We start from the raw sequence: 16,187 nt of genomic DNA on the forward strand, positions 1-16,187 counted from the left end.
GTATGCAAATATCCCTGACTAACTCATCCATAACGCATTGCCCAGAGACTGATCCTGTGGGTACCTGGATGCGAAGTTTTGGCATTTTGCGTTTTCTTTTGTTGCAAACAGGTCTATTTGTGGTGTTCCCCAATTTTGGAAGTAAGTGTGCAGTACTTGGGGGTGAATCTCCCATTCGTGGATCTGTTGGTGATCCCGAGAGAGATTGTCTGCTAATTGATTCTGTATCCCTGGAATGAACTGTGCTATTAGGCGAATGTGGTTCTGTATCGCCCAATGCCATAATTTTTGTGTCAGGAGACACAACTGTGTTGAGTGTGTTCCTCCCTGTTTGTTTAGGTAATGCATTGTTGTCATGTTGTCTGTTTTGATAAGAATGTGTTTGTGGCTTATTATTGGTTGAAATGCTTTTAACGCTAGAAATACTGCCAATAGTTCTAAGAGATTTATGTGAAACTGTCTTTGCCGTGAGTCCCATTGTCCCTGAATGCTGTGTTGATTGAGGTGTGCTCCCCACCCTATCTTGGAGGCATCTGTAATTATTACGTATTGAGGCACTGGGTCTTGAAAAGGCCGCCCTTGGTTTAAATTTATATTGTTCCACCATTGAAGCGAGGTGTATGTTTGGCTGTCTATCAACACTAGATCTAGAAGTTGACCCTGTGCTTGTGCCCATTGTGATGCTAGACACTGTTGTAAGGGCCGCATGTGCAATCTTGCGTTTGGGACAATGGCTATGCATGAAGACATCATGCCTAGGAGTTTCATTACTATTTTGACTTGTATTCTTTGGTTTGGATACATGGCCTGTATTACATTGCGAAATGCTTGTACTCTTTGTGGACTTGGAGTGGCAATCGCTTTTGCTGTGTCGATTGTTGCCCCTAAATATTGCTGTGTTTGACAAGGCTGAAGGTGTGACTTTGTGTAGTTGACTGAAAAACCTAGTTTGTGTAGGGTTTCTATGACGTACTTTGTGTGTTGTAAACACCGTTCTAGTGTGTTGGTTTTGATTAACCAATCGTCTAGGTATGGGAACACATGTATTTGCTGCCTTATGATATGCGCAGCTACTACTGCCAGGCATTTTGTAAAAACTCTTGGCGCAGTTGTTATTCCGAATGGCAGCACCTTGAATTGGTAATGTACCCCTTGGAATACAAATCTTAGGTACTTTCTGTGTGAAGGATGTATTGGTATATGGAAATATGCATCCTTTAGGTCTAGTGTTGTCATGTAGTCTTGTTGCTTGAGCAGTGGGATTACGTCTTGTAATGTCACCATGTGAAAGTGGTCTGATTTGATGTAGGCATTTAATGTTCTGAGATCCAATATAGGTCTCAGTGTTTTGTCCTTTTTGGGTATGAGAAAGTACAGAGAGTAAACTCCTGTTCCTTTCTGTTGAATTGGTACTAATGCTATTGCTCCTTTTTTTAGTAATGCCTGGATCTCTAGTCCTAGAAGATCCATGTGTTGTTTTGACATATTGTGTGTTTTTGGTGGAACGTTTGGAGGGAATCTGAGAAATTCTATGCAATAACCATGCTGGATAATTGCCAGTACCCAAGTCTCTGTTGTTATCTCCTCCCAATGTTTGTAAACTTTGCTTAGTCTCCCCCCCACAGGTGTTATGTGTTGGGGATTTGTGACTTGAAAGTCACTGCTTGTTTTGAGGAGCCTTGGGACTTTGGAACTTCCCTCTATTCTTTTGGAATTGACCCCCTCTATATTGTCCCCGAAAACTTCCCCGCTGATATTGACTTTGATAAGTGGGCCTTGTTTGTGAGGTTGTAGGTTCTGTAGCTTGTCCTCGAAACCCCCTCTAAACTGTGTTTTGCGAAATGTGCCTCTGCTCTGTGGGGAGTAGAGTGCGCCCATGGCTTTGGCCGTATCAGTGTCTTTTTTTATTTTTTGTATAGCAGTGTCCACCTCCGGCCCAAACAACTGCTGTCCATTAAAAGGCATATTCAGCACGGCTTGTTGTATTTCCGGCTTGAATCCTGATGTACGCAACCATGGGTGTCTCCTTATTGTTACTGCAGTATTTACTGTCCTCGCAGCTGTATCTGCTGCATCCATTGCTGACCGTATCTGATTATTTGAGATACTTTGTCCTTCCGCCACCACTTGTTGTGCCCTTTTTTGGAACTCTTTGGGTAAGTGTTCTATGAAATGCTGCATTTCGTCCCAATGAGCCCTATCATATCTTGCCAGAAGTGCTTGTGAGTTGGCAATACGCCATTGGTTTGCTGCTTGTGCGGCAACCCTTTTCCCTGCAGCGTCAAATTTGCGACTCTCCTTGTCTGGAGGTGGTGCATCTCCTGAGGCGTGAGAGTTTGCTCTCTTGCGAGCTGCCCCTACTACCACAGAGTCTGGTGTTAATTGTTGCGGGATATACACAGGGTCTGTAGGCGGTGGCTTGTACTATGGCCCTGCCCTTCACAGGCTCCTGAAACACCTGTTTGGAGTGTTTTAGCATTCCAGGTAGCATAGGTAAGCTCTGGTATTGGCTGTGAGTGGAGGATAGTGTATTAAACAAAAAGTCATCCTCAATTGGTTCTGCATGCAAGGTGACGTTATGGAAAGCTGCTGCCCTTGAGACCACCTGCGTGTAAGATGTACTGTCCTCAGGTGGGGACGGTCTTGCTGGGTAACAGTCTGGGCTGTTATCCGATACTGGCGCATCATAAAGGTCCCATGCGTCGGGATCGTCCTGACTCACTGCAGTATGCGTTGGGGATTGCATCAGTGGTGGAGTGACTACCGGTGATGTGTGTATTGATGGTGGTGGAGATGGTGGCGGAGTTGTCTGTCTTGCCACCTTTGCCTGTGGCTGCTTGTCCTTATTTTGAAAGGCAAGTCTTCTTTTCATTTTAATTGGTGGAAGAGTGCTTATCTTCCCTGTGTCCTTTTGAATGTGGAGCCTCCTTTGAGTGTAGTCTGGCTCCATTGATTCTAGTTCTTGTCCGAATTTATGCCCTTGCATTTGGGAGGACAATCCCTGTTCCTCTATGTAGGAACCTGATTTTGGTTCCGAGGCTGGATGTTTCGGAATGGAAACCTTTTCGGTAGCCTTTTTCGGCTCAGACGACACTTTCTATATTTTCGGCGTCGTGATCTCTCGGTGCCTACCCATTTCGGTGCCGCTGTCTCGGTGCCGAACTTGCTCGGAGCCGCTGTCTCGGGCTCGAGATTGCTGTGTACCGGTATCTCGACCGGAGTCGGATGACTTCGACACAAGCGTGCCCTTTTTCGGTGCCGATGAACGGTCACCTATTTTTCGGGTTAAGCCATGGCCTGTTGGCGGTGGCGTCCCCTGGGCTTTTGTGCTCTTCTCGTGTGTTTTATGTTTCGACGTCTTACTCACGGTTTTCGGCGTTTCTTCGGGATCGAGCTCTTCTGAGTCCGACTCCTGGATGGAAGCTTTCCTCTTCCTCCTCCAAATGCCTTTGTCCTGTCGGCGCCGACGCCATTTGCAGTCTTCTTGCTCTTCGGTCTCTTAATGTCTTCCTCGACCGAAACGCTCGACAGGCTTCACAAGTATCTTCTTTGTGTTCTGGAGACAAACACAAGTTACAGACCAGGTGCTGATCTGTATACGGATATTTGTTGTGACATTTTGAGCAGAAGCGGAAAGGGGTCCGTTCCATCAGCCTTGAAGAGACACGTGGCCGGGCCGACCAGGCCCCGACGGGGGATCGAAAAAAAAACCAAAGAGCCACCGGAGCTCTTCAAAAGTCGGTGTCGATCTGTAGTAACTAACCCGATACCGAACGCAAACAATACCGTCGAATTTTCCGAGATTCTAACTAACTTTCCGAACCGAAACACGGAGCGAAAAGGAACACGTCCGAACCCGATGGCATAAAAAAAACAATATAATATCAAAGATGCCATACAAGATGTCATTAATGATATAATATGTGGAGAAATTAGCTGTGCATCAAGAAGGCGCGAGTTATGGTTACTTAAAAAAACTAACTGTAAACTTTGCACTTGTATAGCGCCCTACTCACCCGTTAGGGTCTCAAGGCGCTGTACACATACCACTGTGGAACCCCTCCTGGCTTTTCCCTGTGAAGTGCCCGCTCCTGGACAGCCCCAGGGTGAAGCCAGGCATCCAAGCGCTGTGAGGGCCGCTGTGGAGATTAAGCAAGCTATTGCCCAGAGTTACAGAGCGGGACACATTAATTAGATTAGGCACAGAGGCGAGAATTATCTGGTCCAAGGGAATTGAGCACAAGACCCGCCAAGGTGGGAATTGAACCCTGGTCCCAGGCCAGATCTCTGCATCAGTGTCTACTGCTCTAACCATTGTGCCACTCTTCTCCACTGTAACTACTGAATTTCTATGGTTTATACAATAAACAAAATAAATGGATTGCCAATGTTACCTTTGTCAACCACAACTATAACATGTTCTGCCAGGCTGGTGCAAAATGCAAACTTAACAGCAAGACGTCAATACTTTCCTCAAAAGGCTAGAGCAATGGTTCCCCAACTGTTTAGAACCACAACTTTTTTAGTTTTTAAAAAAGCAAACTTTCACAACCCGCCTACCTTTAATAGACACAAGGTGGGGCGATTTTTGAATGTAACTAAAGCATTGTGTGGAAACGCACAGTCACTTACAAAAAGCACATTGTCCATTGAAATGGCCGCTAAATTTGCACAGGCATACAGATTACTGATAACACTATATACCACCCAATGTGTGGATATCGGTTTTCTGTGAATACTTTACATTTGTGTGACGCCACGTAAGTGTCTTGATATGTTTTGATTTTTTTAAAATCTGTTTACACACACTTCAGAATTACAAAAAAGTGCTTCATTTTTGCTTTCTTTTGCGGGATGCTTACAATTAATTTACAGGTAGTTACATTTTGTTGTGTATTACAAAAACAACATTCTACATTGACATATAATCCACATTGAAAATTCCTCTGACTTTCCAGTCCGAGAAAGAAGATAAATACCAATCCCCATGTTAAAAGTGTAAAGCTGCCCGACATTTGACCTCTGTCTTTGAATCACAGCAAATGTGACAAGTTAAACACAGATTTTAAAGGCATCTTCATTTATTGCTCTGACTTTCATGACTCAACAAAAATCAGATTGCGATCCACCAGTGGGTCTCGACACACAGTTTGCAAAACATTGGGCTACAACCATTGAAAAGTCAGAAGGGTGGTGGTGGAATGAATTGCATTGGACTAGTTCCCTACCAGCACTGGCATTTCAAGGGCACTGGCCTGACTGGGAATCTAATGATTTCCTTGTAGGTGAGTCCGCCTGTTTTACTCCAACGATGAATACCTGCATGCACCATGTCACACTCAAACACTGAACACACTGACCTTCAGAAAGCTGGACTAATGAAAAATCAAAAATTCTGTCAACGGGCAGGTGTATCTAGGAGGCCAAAATGGTGCAGACAATTACGTCAGGCCCTGTCAGACTTCCCAGCCCTATTGCACTTTTAGAGGTACTAGTCTATCAGTAAATCCACCCAATTTCCTATAAGCAAATTTATCTAGTTCACCAGCAGAATGCACATCTCAGACACACAGACACAAAGCGAGTAAACAGTGAGCAGATCTTACAGAAGAAGAAAGTCCTCTCAGGAAAGGGACCCATTTCCATGCCAGTTTGCACTTGAGAGGAAAAAAACAGCATCCTGATGCTTGCTAATCTTAATTTACGTCTATACAACATGTACAGTAAACAGTTCATGAACATGATGAACCACCTCCTCCTTGCCCTGATAAGTACATGAAACGTTTGTTATGATAGAAAATCTACACAAGCTTTAAGCTGCAAGGTTAGTTTAATGAGTGAAATGTAGAGACCCCTTCAAAGAGATCCTGCTGCCTCAGCTCCCTCTCAGCCACTGACAGCATTCCAACCTAAACACATTCCAATGGTGACACATTCTAAACACATTCCAATGGTGACACATTCTAAACACATTTGGAATGCGTTTAGAATGTAACACATTCTAAGTCAGAGTACAGACCAACCATCCCCAGGCCAACCTAAATGAAGAACCCCCAGACTGCGACAATTTAGGGACCTATTTAATTTTTGGTGGTAAGAATACTCTGTTGCAACAGTGATGGAGTATCCTCACTGTTAAGAATGCTTTTACACGCAGAATTTAAATGCAGGTGGATCTTAGGGTTAATCACTGCAGAGACAGCTCAGTCTTTGCTGTGATTAATCTCCTCTGACATCCCGGTGGAATAAGGGCGGTCGGAGGCTGACCTGTCATTCCAACCACCTAATTTAGATGGGCAGAATAACAGGTCGATTTTCACTGCACATCAGTACCTGGAAATCCTTGGTGGCAAGGGGCAGAGAAAACTGCTAAATGCTCCCCTTGCCATGGGAAAGTGTTCTCATTGTAAGGAGGGCACTGTAATTTTATTTTTAAAAGTAAAATCAGGTTTCGGGATTTTCTCTTTAAAATTAAAAAAAGAAAGTTGTATGGTGCAGGACTCCACCCTGCTGATGCAGCTCTGCACCATGCAGAAAAATGCATTGATATGAACTTCTGGTGATGGCGGTTCTTGCCAACGCTTTATAAATGACTGCCAACATGAAGGTAATTTATAAGTTTGTCTGGCAGTCGCTCCACCAGGGCAACAAAGTAATTCACTCAGTAACCCTGGCGTAACAACAGGCCATCTGCCAATATATAATTGAGGCCCTTTCTATTTTTGCTTTATCTCCCCAATTCAAGATGAATGAGGGCTCAAATTCAGGCTACTGTGGATCCACTGACCCTGTGCCAGTCTCCCACAGTGCCTCTTCAGAGGTTTCTCTGCTGAGACTACATGGCCTGTCTGGTAATCAGAAGACAGTGTTGCAGTCAGCAGATCACCACGAGTGTTGTTGTTGAATTGCAGAAATTGATGTACCGTACAAAAATGATTCTTCATGTGAAAAATTAATTTGATTTTGAAATAAAAAAGGAAACAAGGAGATGGGGTGTCCTGGATATCGGTTTCTCCTGGGTATATGCTCAACACTTGGTAGCAGAGTGATACATCTACAGCTCTACTATACTATGGTCTAGAAAGGTGAGCACTGGAAGACTCCTCTAGAACAGTCTCAATGAGGTGGGCCAGAAGACAAAGTTAGTGCAAACTCCCCCAGAATCATGTACATGTCCTCCCAAACTATCTGAATATTAGTTAGGTGGTTCTGATAGGTCAGGGCAAGGAACTGCATGGGTTGTGGAGTGTAAAGAAAATCAAAATGTCATTGATGACCAATGATACCAACATTGTCATATTAGTTATACTGTTAAATTATATTTATATTTCAGGCAGCCATTTCCAAGTAATAATTCATCTTACTTACTTTCATTCATCCACAGGTCACATGCAATTTGCAGTTCTGGCCCTGACAAATTGCCAGTACTCCAGGAAATAGTGTGTACTATCCAGGTCACTGTCCCGGCCTGTGGGGTTCAGAATGTCAGACATGGTGACACTAACTTTACATGTGCCAAGCCTGCAAGAGCTGGCAGGGGGTAAGCAATTTTCCACAATGACTACAAATAGACTTTATAAATGCAGAGAATATAGGTTTCCCAAGTTGAAAAACTGACATCAAAAAAGATAAATAGATGACTAACCTGCAATAATTAAACTTCTTAAACCAACTATTCAAAGGTGATTTGCCTGGAATTCAAAAGTTGTCCATACTTACCAACTGCTCACAATTTGTGACAGTATTTATATATACATGTCTTACTGCAATGATACTTAATATCCTCGAACTGTTACTCCATTTAGACAATTTGAGCGTTTGTTATGTCATGAGTTACTAATCAACATCTAATGCATAGAATATCTGCTTAATTAGTTTTGTGATAAACGTTAGATAATTTTAGACATTTATTTCAATGAGGAACTGTCAGCTCATTTACTCTCCTTCTACATCCCAGTCAACCCGGTCACTTCCTCCAACCAGATAAAAAAGGTGAGGTGAATGGGCAGTGCCAATGTGGAATATCTGTGACTTCAATGCTATAGAAAGACTTTGTGGTGTATGTTGAATCCCACCACCACAGCATATGTTCAAGAACCAGTTCTAGCTCTCCTCCTCAAGACCACCAAATTAAAACCAAAATATCTAGGCCAAACCGCAACTGCATGAGTGTGAACATCATTTTTTCTTTAAAGACGGGTATCACTGAGCCCTGAAATTGATCAACCTATGTGTTTGTATAAACATAGCTTTGCATTCTTAACATACTTGCTAAAATCAAGGATTTCTAGAATAAACCATAGATTGTATGCCTTCATCCCCTCTTGTCCTCCCAAAACCAGAATTCAAGCAAAATGTAACTGACTGATATACTGGCACTGCAATAACCAGATTTTTTAAGAGGCATTGTTTCTGCTAATGCTGGGTGAAATAAGCTCAAAAGCATGGAACATTCAGAAACCAAAACACAGTCACTGATTTCTTAATGTTGAGTAATAAATGACAAAGTTAATGCAGAAACTGCACTGTACACATAAAAAAAAAACATAAAATGAGAATACGAACCGTAGCAGGTTAGAGACATATTATAAGGAGGACTTTTCCTGAAGGATTTTACCTTAATTTATCAATTTCATACCAAGTGGAAAAATTACAACCTTCCATAGAGAGGCAGTCTGCACACACACACAACCAGTTTTACACTACATCCAAGAAAATGAAAGGTTTGCGTTTCTTTGTGTGTTTTAACAACATTCATCTGAAATTGTAGCTCAATTGAAAGCTGCGAAAATTCTATGGACTAAAACTAGAAGAAACATATGTTAAAATCACACATATACTCAGTTGCAGAACTAATGTTACATCAAGCCAGCATACATGATGTACAACATATATACCCAGTTGTTTGCACAGTTCATACTATGATGTGACTGCCAGCTAGGAAGATGTAAATTATTTTATTCATACCTTTTCAGTGAGAAACTATATTGTACTAACAGTTGTGAATTATAGTACATGTTTCATAAGTTTCTAAATTGCATTTGTTTAAAATTGGTATGCCAGAAGATATGACAGTTTTCCTTTTTATGGGGTAAAGTTTCAGATAAACTAAGCATTCATACGTATGGTCTCACTTATGTTTTGCACAATTAAATGCACATGTGTGGTGTGTTGTAAGTCTTACCGATTTTGTACAATTTGTATCTTCAGTACTACTGAAAGGTTTAAAGAAGACTTTTACAGATGTGATGGTCTCAGTTGTTGAATGTCCTGATCTGACAGAAAAACCATTTACTTTTCCAGTAAAAGGTAAAGATTATAGAATTATATTCTTCCTCCTCATGGCAACGTTGTACTATTTCTGCATGTTTTCACAAGCTTGTCTGTGCAAATGTTTTATTACGTTCTGTTACCCTCATACAAATATCAGAAGCTTCTGTTACAACATACTGCTATACACAGTTGTGGCATGATCTGGAGCACAGAATAACTATCAGATTAAAGAGCACACGATCACTCTATTTTTAGACTGAATCCCACCTTTCATAAAGAAGAAATTTCATGTCCTGTTACGTAGCCCCCCCTTTGGAACAATTTTCACCACACCACCCTAAATCATAGATTAGCCTGGTGAAGTGTGTTTGACAAGTTTGGTGTCAATCACCCAGACAGATGGGAGGTCAAAAGTGAATGTCCACTTTCAAACCATCATATGAATTGAATGCCTTTGGACTACTGGAAAAGTTGTTAAACAAAAAGTACACCAATTTTGCAAAGCAGATTTTGTCTGGTGTCATTTGTGAAATTGGATTGGTGTTTTTTAAAGTTTTTAACATAAAGAAAATTATAATCCAAAATACAAATGTAAGTTTATTCATTAAAAAAGGTTTAGACTAAAAAAATGGACTTGGGTTGTAAAAAAGCATTATCAATCACAACGTCTACCATGACTGTATCAATGTAAGCTTCACTCCCATCAACAAGGAATTTCTGCATTTATGGTGGAACCGGAGGACAGTAAATGCTGTCCCGTGACCCAATTGCAAATTTTATGGCTGTGCATCGCCTAAAACCACTGAGCATGCATGAGTGGATTTGTGTCTCCTAAATTAAGATTTTCCTTGCATACAAATCCGTTGATGGATTTGTGTGTCTCTAAGAATTTTAACTAGTGTACTGTACTCGAACAGAACCATACAGTGTAGTTTTGGTTCCTTTCGTCAAACCGTGCTTTTCATATAATACTAAGCAAGCCAGTCTATTGTTTTACCAGGTTTTCTGAAAGCTTGAAATACACAGTCATGATGATGCATTTCTTCACTATAAAAATCTCAAACTAACTACAATCAAAACCAAAATGTCTTGCAGCTGGTCCTTAAAATTCTACAATAAATCTGTTGTGCTAATTGTTGGTGAGTGGTTGCTGAACCCAATGATATAATATTGGAAGAAATAACTAAACGAAATATGCTTAGTTCTGTATTGATGCCTATATAATAAAGATCGGACTGGTGGTCAAAGTGAGGAAATGAACAGAAAAGTCTAAGCTGTGGCCGAGTAGCTAAATGGAGCAGAATATATCAGTTTGACAGGAGATTATTTAGAATTTACAGGAAAACTGTAAACTAGTGTCATGATGGACTGCTTCTTCTGCTAACAAATTATGTAATTATTATTTGTGTTTTCAAGGGATTTGTGGAAGTCCTAGAATTGCAGATGTGGGAGGTGATAGGAACATGATTCCAATTGTGCGCAAAGACAAAGTGAGTTATTATGTTCATAATGGATTTGTAACAAGTGTTGAAATTCCGCTATGCACCAATGTGATTAACTATATAAGTACTTCTACTATCTGAAATATTTGTAGAAGAAGTTATCTATGGTGAATCGGTAGTGCATCTAATTTCTATGGGGGCAATATGACACAGTGTCAGAGATCAGCTGCTCCATAGAGGTAGAAGCATGGAAGCCCCAGAATTAACTTAGGAGGTCATTTAGAAGTCGTCAAAGCAGATATTTCTGTATTGCACTTTGCAACCCCTGCAGACTTCTTTGCAACAACTCGCTCACAGACTGGACAGTGCAAGGAACAGTGGATAGGTACATGGCTTGCAAAGAGTTCTGTTTAGTTTGTCCATCTCCTAGCACCTCATTAGCAAATTGGTAGTTGTTGTTAAACTAAAGATGGAGAAGTGGCTGAATCCCTCACTGCATATCCTTCTCCAAAAGCAAAGACTCTACCAAAAAGCTAGTCTGTTAAATAGACAGTTAGAATAGTTAAACATATAAAAGCATTTAATTTAATGTTAAAAATATATACAGATAAAACATTTTCATTGTATTTAACATATTAAAAGCATTTTTAATTTAAACATGTACAGGGAGTGCAGAATTATTAGGCAAGTTGTATTTTTGAGGATTAATTTTATTATTGAACAACAACCATGTTCTCAATGAACCCAAAAAACTCATTAATATCAAAGCTGAATATTTTTGGAAGTAGTTTTTAGTTTGTTTTTAGTTTTAGCTATGTTAGGGGGATATCTGTGTGTGCAGGTGACTATTACTGTGCATAATTATTAGGCAACTTAACAAAAAAAAATATATACCCATTTCAATTATTTATTATTACCAGTGAAACCAATATAACATCTCAACATTCACAAATATACATTTCTGACATTCAAAAACAAAACAAAAACAAATCCGTGACCAATATAGCCACCTTTCTTTGCAAGGACACTCAAAAGCCTGCCATCCATGGATTCTGTCAGTGTTTTGATCTGTTCACCATCAACATTGCGTGCAGCAGCAACCACAGCCTCCCAGACACTGTTCAGAGAGGTGTACTGTTTTCCCTCCTTGTAAATCTCACATTTGATGATGGACCACAGGTTCTCAATGGGGTTCAGATCAGGTGAACAAGGAGGCCATGTCATTAGATTTCCTTCTTTTATACCCTTTCTTGCCAGCCACGCTGTGGAGTACTTGGACGCGTGTGATGGAGCATTGTCCTGCATGAAAATCATGTTTTTCTTGAAGGATGCAGACTTCTTCCTGTACCACTGCTTGAAGAAGGTGTCTTCCAGGAACTGGCAGTAGGACTGGGAGTTGAGCTTGACTCCATCCTCAACCCGAAAAGGCCCCACAAGCTCATCTTTGATGATACCAGCCCAAACCAGTACTCCACCTCCACCTTGCTGGCGTCTGAGTCGGACTGGAGCTCTCTGCCCTTTACCAATCCAGCCACGGGCCCATACATCTGGCCCATCAAGACTCACTCTCCTTTCATCAGTCCATAAAACCTTAGAAAAATCAGTCTTGAGATATTTCTTGGCCCAGTCTTGACGTTTCAGCTTGTGTGTCTTGTTCAGTGGTGGTCGTCTTTCAGCCTTTCTTACCTTGGCCATGTCTCTGAGTATTGCACACCTTGTGCTTTTGGGCACTCCAGTGATGTTGCAGCCCTGAAATATGGCCAAACTGGTGGCAAGTGGCATCGTGGCAGCTGCACGCTTGACTTTTCTCAGTTCATGGGCAGTTATTTTGCGCCTTGGTTTTTCCACACGCTTCTTGCGACCCTATTGACTATTTTGAATGAAACGCTTGATTGTTCGATGATCACGCTTCAGAAGCTTTGCAATTTTAAGAGTGCTGCATCCCTCTGCAAGATATCTCACTATTTTTTACTTTTCTGAGCCTGTCAAGTCCTTCTTTTGACCCATTTTGCCAAAGGAAAGGAAGTTGCCTAATAATTATGCACACCTGATATAGGGTGTTGATGTCATTAGACCACACCCCTTCTCATTACAGAGATGCACATCACCTAATATGCTTAATTGGTAGTAGGCTTTCGAGCCTATACAGCTTGGAGTCAGACAACATGCATAAAGAGGATGATGTGGTCAAAATACTCATTTGCCTAATAATTTTGCACTCCCTGTATGTACTATTTAGTACTATTTGCATATCTACTATTCATATATAAAGTATTATTAAATCACTTTTAATTAATTCTGTACATCACTTTGGACAATTATCAATACATAATAAATATTTACATGCATATAAATATATATATTTTTACTTTTGGAGGATTCTGTTTTAAATTTTAACATGAGAAAAATCATTTTAATTGATAACACCACCAGTGATATCTGAAAGGTTATCATTGATGAAAGCACTGTGCATGTCAGGGGTGCAAATAATAGTTACTCGAAATACCCAACTGGTGCATTTTAGTGCTTTTTCTAGTTTACAATGTTACACTTAAACTAGCATTGTCACCTAACTATAACCCCACTTTAACCTTTGTTTTTTCAGTGAATTTCAGAGATTTGTTGATGCAGAGTAAGATATTATTACCATATCTAACTACAACATCACTACAACTTGTTTTTCCAATTAATATATAATTATGAATGTATATATTTACTGCAAACACAAATACACACACACACACACACACACACACACATATGGATATATTTGTACACACACACACACACACAAAAATATCTATACATAAAAAGTCTAAAACATTTACTTTAGTTTAATATTATTTTCTAGATTCTCGTGGGGCTCTATCTTACGACCCTACCACCATCAATATCAATGGGGATTGTTGCAATATCAGTGGATAGTCATGTGCGGTGCTTGATTTACTACTGCTCCTTTTTGGTAGTAGTAACTTTACATTTGTAAATTTGGCTGAACCCCTCTGTCACGGGATGGAGACGTGTAGGTCTACACTTTTTATAAGCTTTACACTGATATTTTTTGAATGGCGCAAAGTAGTAAAGGGATTAAAAAGAGCACAAATAAATGTATTACTACACATGTACATTCCCATTTGTGAATAAGCCCCACCTATGTTATTACACCATAGTATCCACTTTATTTACTTCTGCAAAGAGGAAACTCACTGAATAGCGGATGTGCAACTGTTGATGCTTTTCTGAGGCCTCTGATAACCAGCACGCTTTCACACTTGTAGGAAATGCCACTGTCTGAGCAACTGTGAGATGCACAAGCAATTCAAACAACCACCATCAATAATATGCCCATATTCTTAGGCTTATAAAGTGCTCTTCAGAAAAGTTGGGTGCTGCACATTTGTTAAACGCCAAGATAGCACAAGAAAATCCCTTTTTGGGTTGGTGGAGGGTTGTTTTTCATAAAATATGCTGCTGTGTGGCCACTTCAGTTTTGGCCAGTGTGCAACTGCCTTGGGAATTAGTTACCAGAGATTACCATATGTTGGGTAATTTCTTACATTCTTAGCAATAACAATCTCATTTTTTATACTTTAGTGTGTCGTCCTAAGTGGGATGGATATTCCAAGACATGGGTCCTGTGCACACTGGAATTAAGCCATACCTGCCTCATGAGCCCTAACTAGGGCAAATCCGATCGTAGATTGCTTACATTCTGGTTCAAGGAGGGTCTGGCTCGCTTAGACTGGACTGTTCCTACTGGAGCAGGGTCAAGACTGAGTTGCATTTGGTGGATTTAAACTGAGGTGGCATGGTGTGCAAAACAACAAAGGACTGGGATGTGGCCCGAGTAATTACCAGTGGCTTAGATTAATTCAAGCATTCCATCCATCACTTATTTTTTTTATTAACAAACTCCATATCTCCATTGTCTGCTTGAAATGGTTGGAATAACAGCCACTCCCAATATGAACCAGTACTTCCTGTCATCTCTAGGTTATATTCCTTTGGAAAGAGTTTAAGGATCAGCTCCTCATGATTGTGCCACGTGGAAGTCAAGGGAAGGAGCCATAGTCAGAGCAAAAGCCAGGGCTTTGTCAATCATGGTCTGCAGCTCGTCCTGCAACAGGGCGTGAAATGAACATTGGTAGAGAAGCTCAATAAAGCTCTCCATTATAGGTTCTCCATGCTTACAGTGTCACGTATCCCATCAGCCTCAAAAACAAAATAAAGTAAAGCCATCTCACAAGTCTTGTGGGTTTAGTCATGCCAAGGAAAGAGAAAACAGGCAACCAAAAACATACCTCACTTGTGGTGAAGGACACAAGGAGTGGTGCCTGCTGGCTACTGAAAATCTTGGCCAGAGACAGACAAAACAGGATGAGAGGAGGGGGAGGAAAAGCCTATGGAGAGTTGGTGTGAGGTAATAGTTACATAGTGCTCCCTCTCCCAGCCACTTACTACTATTTCTGTTAGGTTTACAAAATGGTGTTAGCAACAGACTTGCTAGTCTCTCTGAAGTATTGGAGCCTCGAGAACGACACTGACGGGAAGGTATTGTGCTCTTGCTTTTGTCAGAGGAGACAATCTGGCTGTCTGATTTGGACTGCTTGCAAATTTTAGGTTTGTGATTTGACGAGACCTAAGTAGGGAAGTTTCAATAATCTGTATGTAAAAGCATTGGAGGATCCGCGATCTGGTTATATTTTTAGTGATAAGTTTAATGCAGAATTGATGTTGAACTTCAAACGTTCTTCAAAAGATGACTTTCGGGGACATGCACACAGAGTCTACAAATAACATTCTTTTAATAAGAATGTGGAACAAACATGATTTGACAAATGCAATACTGAAAGTGCTTTAGTTACAATGCACCACTTTATAAAAATATACTTCTTCCTTTATTAAATGAGATTAAATTAAAATATTTTCCATTTAAATCGTTTTGGATGATATCAGTCTGCTTTCTCCCCACTGCATTTACTGCAAGGATGAAGGAAAGCACAGAATCAAATAAGCAAGCAATGTTACTCACCTTTTATACCTCCCACCCCAATGATAGGAACATTAATGACAGGACCATTAAAGGACAGTGCGTTGCCAATCTACCATTAATCGTACCTCTTTATTGTAGTCATTCAGAAAGACAGTGGAAAAAAAGTGTTATCTGTGAAGACGGGTGTTGCCCCATTTCTAGTGATCCTATATATTAGTTTGATACATCTAGAGATGAAGAGCGTGAAGCATAATGGCTTTAGCTAAAATGTGCATGAACATGCTGATTAATTGGAGAGATGAAGGTGTATCTATGTGGCATTGTATTTTGCATTTTTTACCTAGATTTCTGCTATGTTAGGTTATATATTAATTGTAAAGTACATCACTTCTCAGAATGTCTCTAGGCACTCTGCTTTCGCCAGAAATATTACTTAGCACAACACAGACAGTACAGTTTTGTATATAATTCTGACCTTC

The 16,187-nt window shown here is 40.6% G+C and overlaps 2 protein-coding genes across 9 annotated transcripts in view; one reads left to right on the top strand and one right to left on the bottom strand.

Annotated features, from left to right (window-relative positions):
• TAF1D (TATA-box binding protein associated factor, RNA polymerase I subunit D) overlaps positions 1–16,187 on the bottom strand; it is a 164,244-nt gene that overhangs the window by 84,679 nt on the left and 63,378 nt on the right. The window contains exon 1 of one of the 7 annotated variants that reach the window (XM_069226920.1): positions 7,369–7,469. The exons of the other annotated variants lie outside the window; for them this stretch is intronic. The gene's annotated coding sequence lies outside the window, so the exon portion shown is untranslated. Of the gene's footprint in view, positions 1–7,368; positions 7,470–16,187 lie in introns of those variants that run through there. 7 annotated transcript variants of the gene reach the window in all.
• Positions 1–16,187, top strand: part of LOC138286545 (ester hydrolase C11orf54 homolog) — a 40,556-nt gene that overhangs the window by 3,727 nt on the left and 20,642 nt on the right. The window contains exons 1-3 of one of the 2 annotated variants that reach the window (XM_069226922.1): positions 7,430–7,540; positions 9,211–9,309; positions 10,690–10,763. In XM_069226922.1, the coding sequence (XP_069083023.1) occupies positions 7,483–7,540; positions 9,211–9,309; positions 10,690–10,763 (231 nt within the window). In that variant the 5' untranslated portion in view covers positions 7,430–7,482. Of the gene's footprint in view, positions 1–7,429; positions 7,541–9,210; positions 9,310–10,689; positions 10,764–16,187 lie in introns of those variants that run through there. The other variant, XM_069226923.1, reaches the window with a different exon arrangement.

The sequence above is a fragment of the Pleurodeles waltl genome, chromosome 3_2 (genome assembly GCF_031143425.1).
Source record: "Pleurodeles waltl isolate 20211129_DDA chromosome 3_2, aPleWal1.hap1.20221129, whole genome shotgun sequence".
In the NCBI taxonomy this organism is placed as follows: Eukaryota; Metazoa; Chordata; class Amphibia; order Caudata; family Salamandridae; genus Pleurodeles; species Pleurodeles waltl.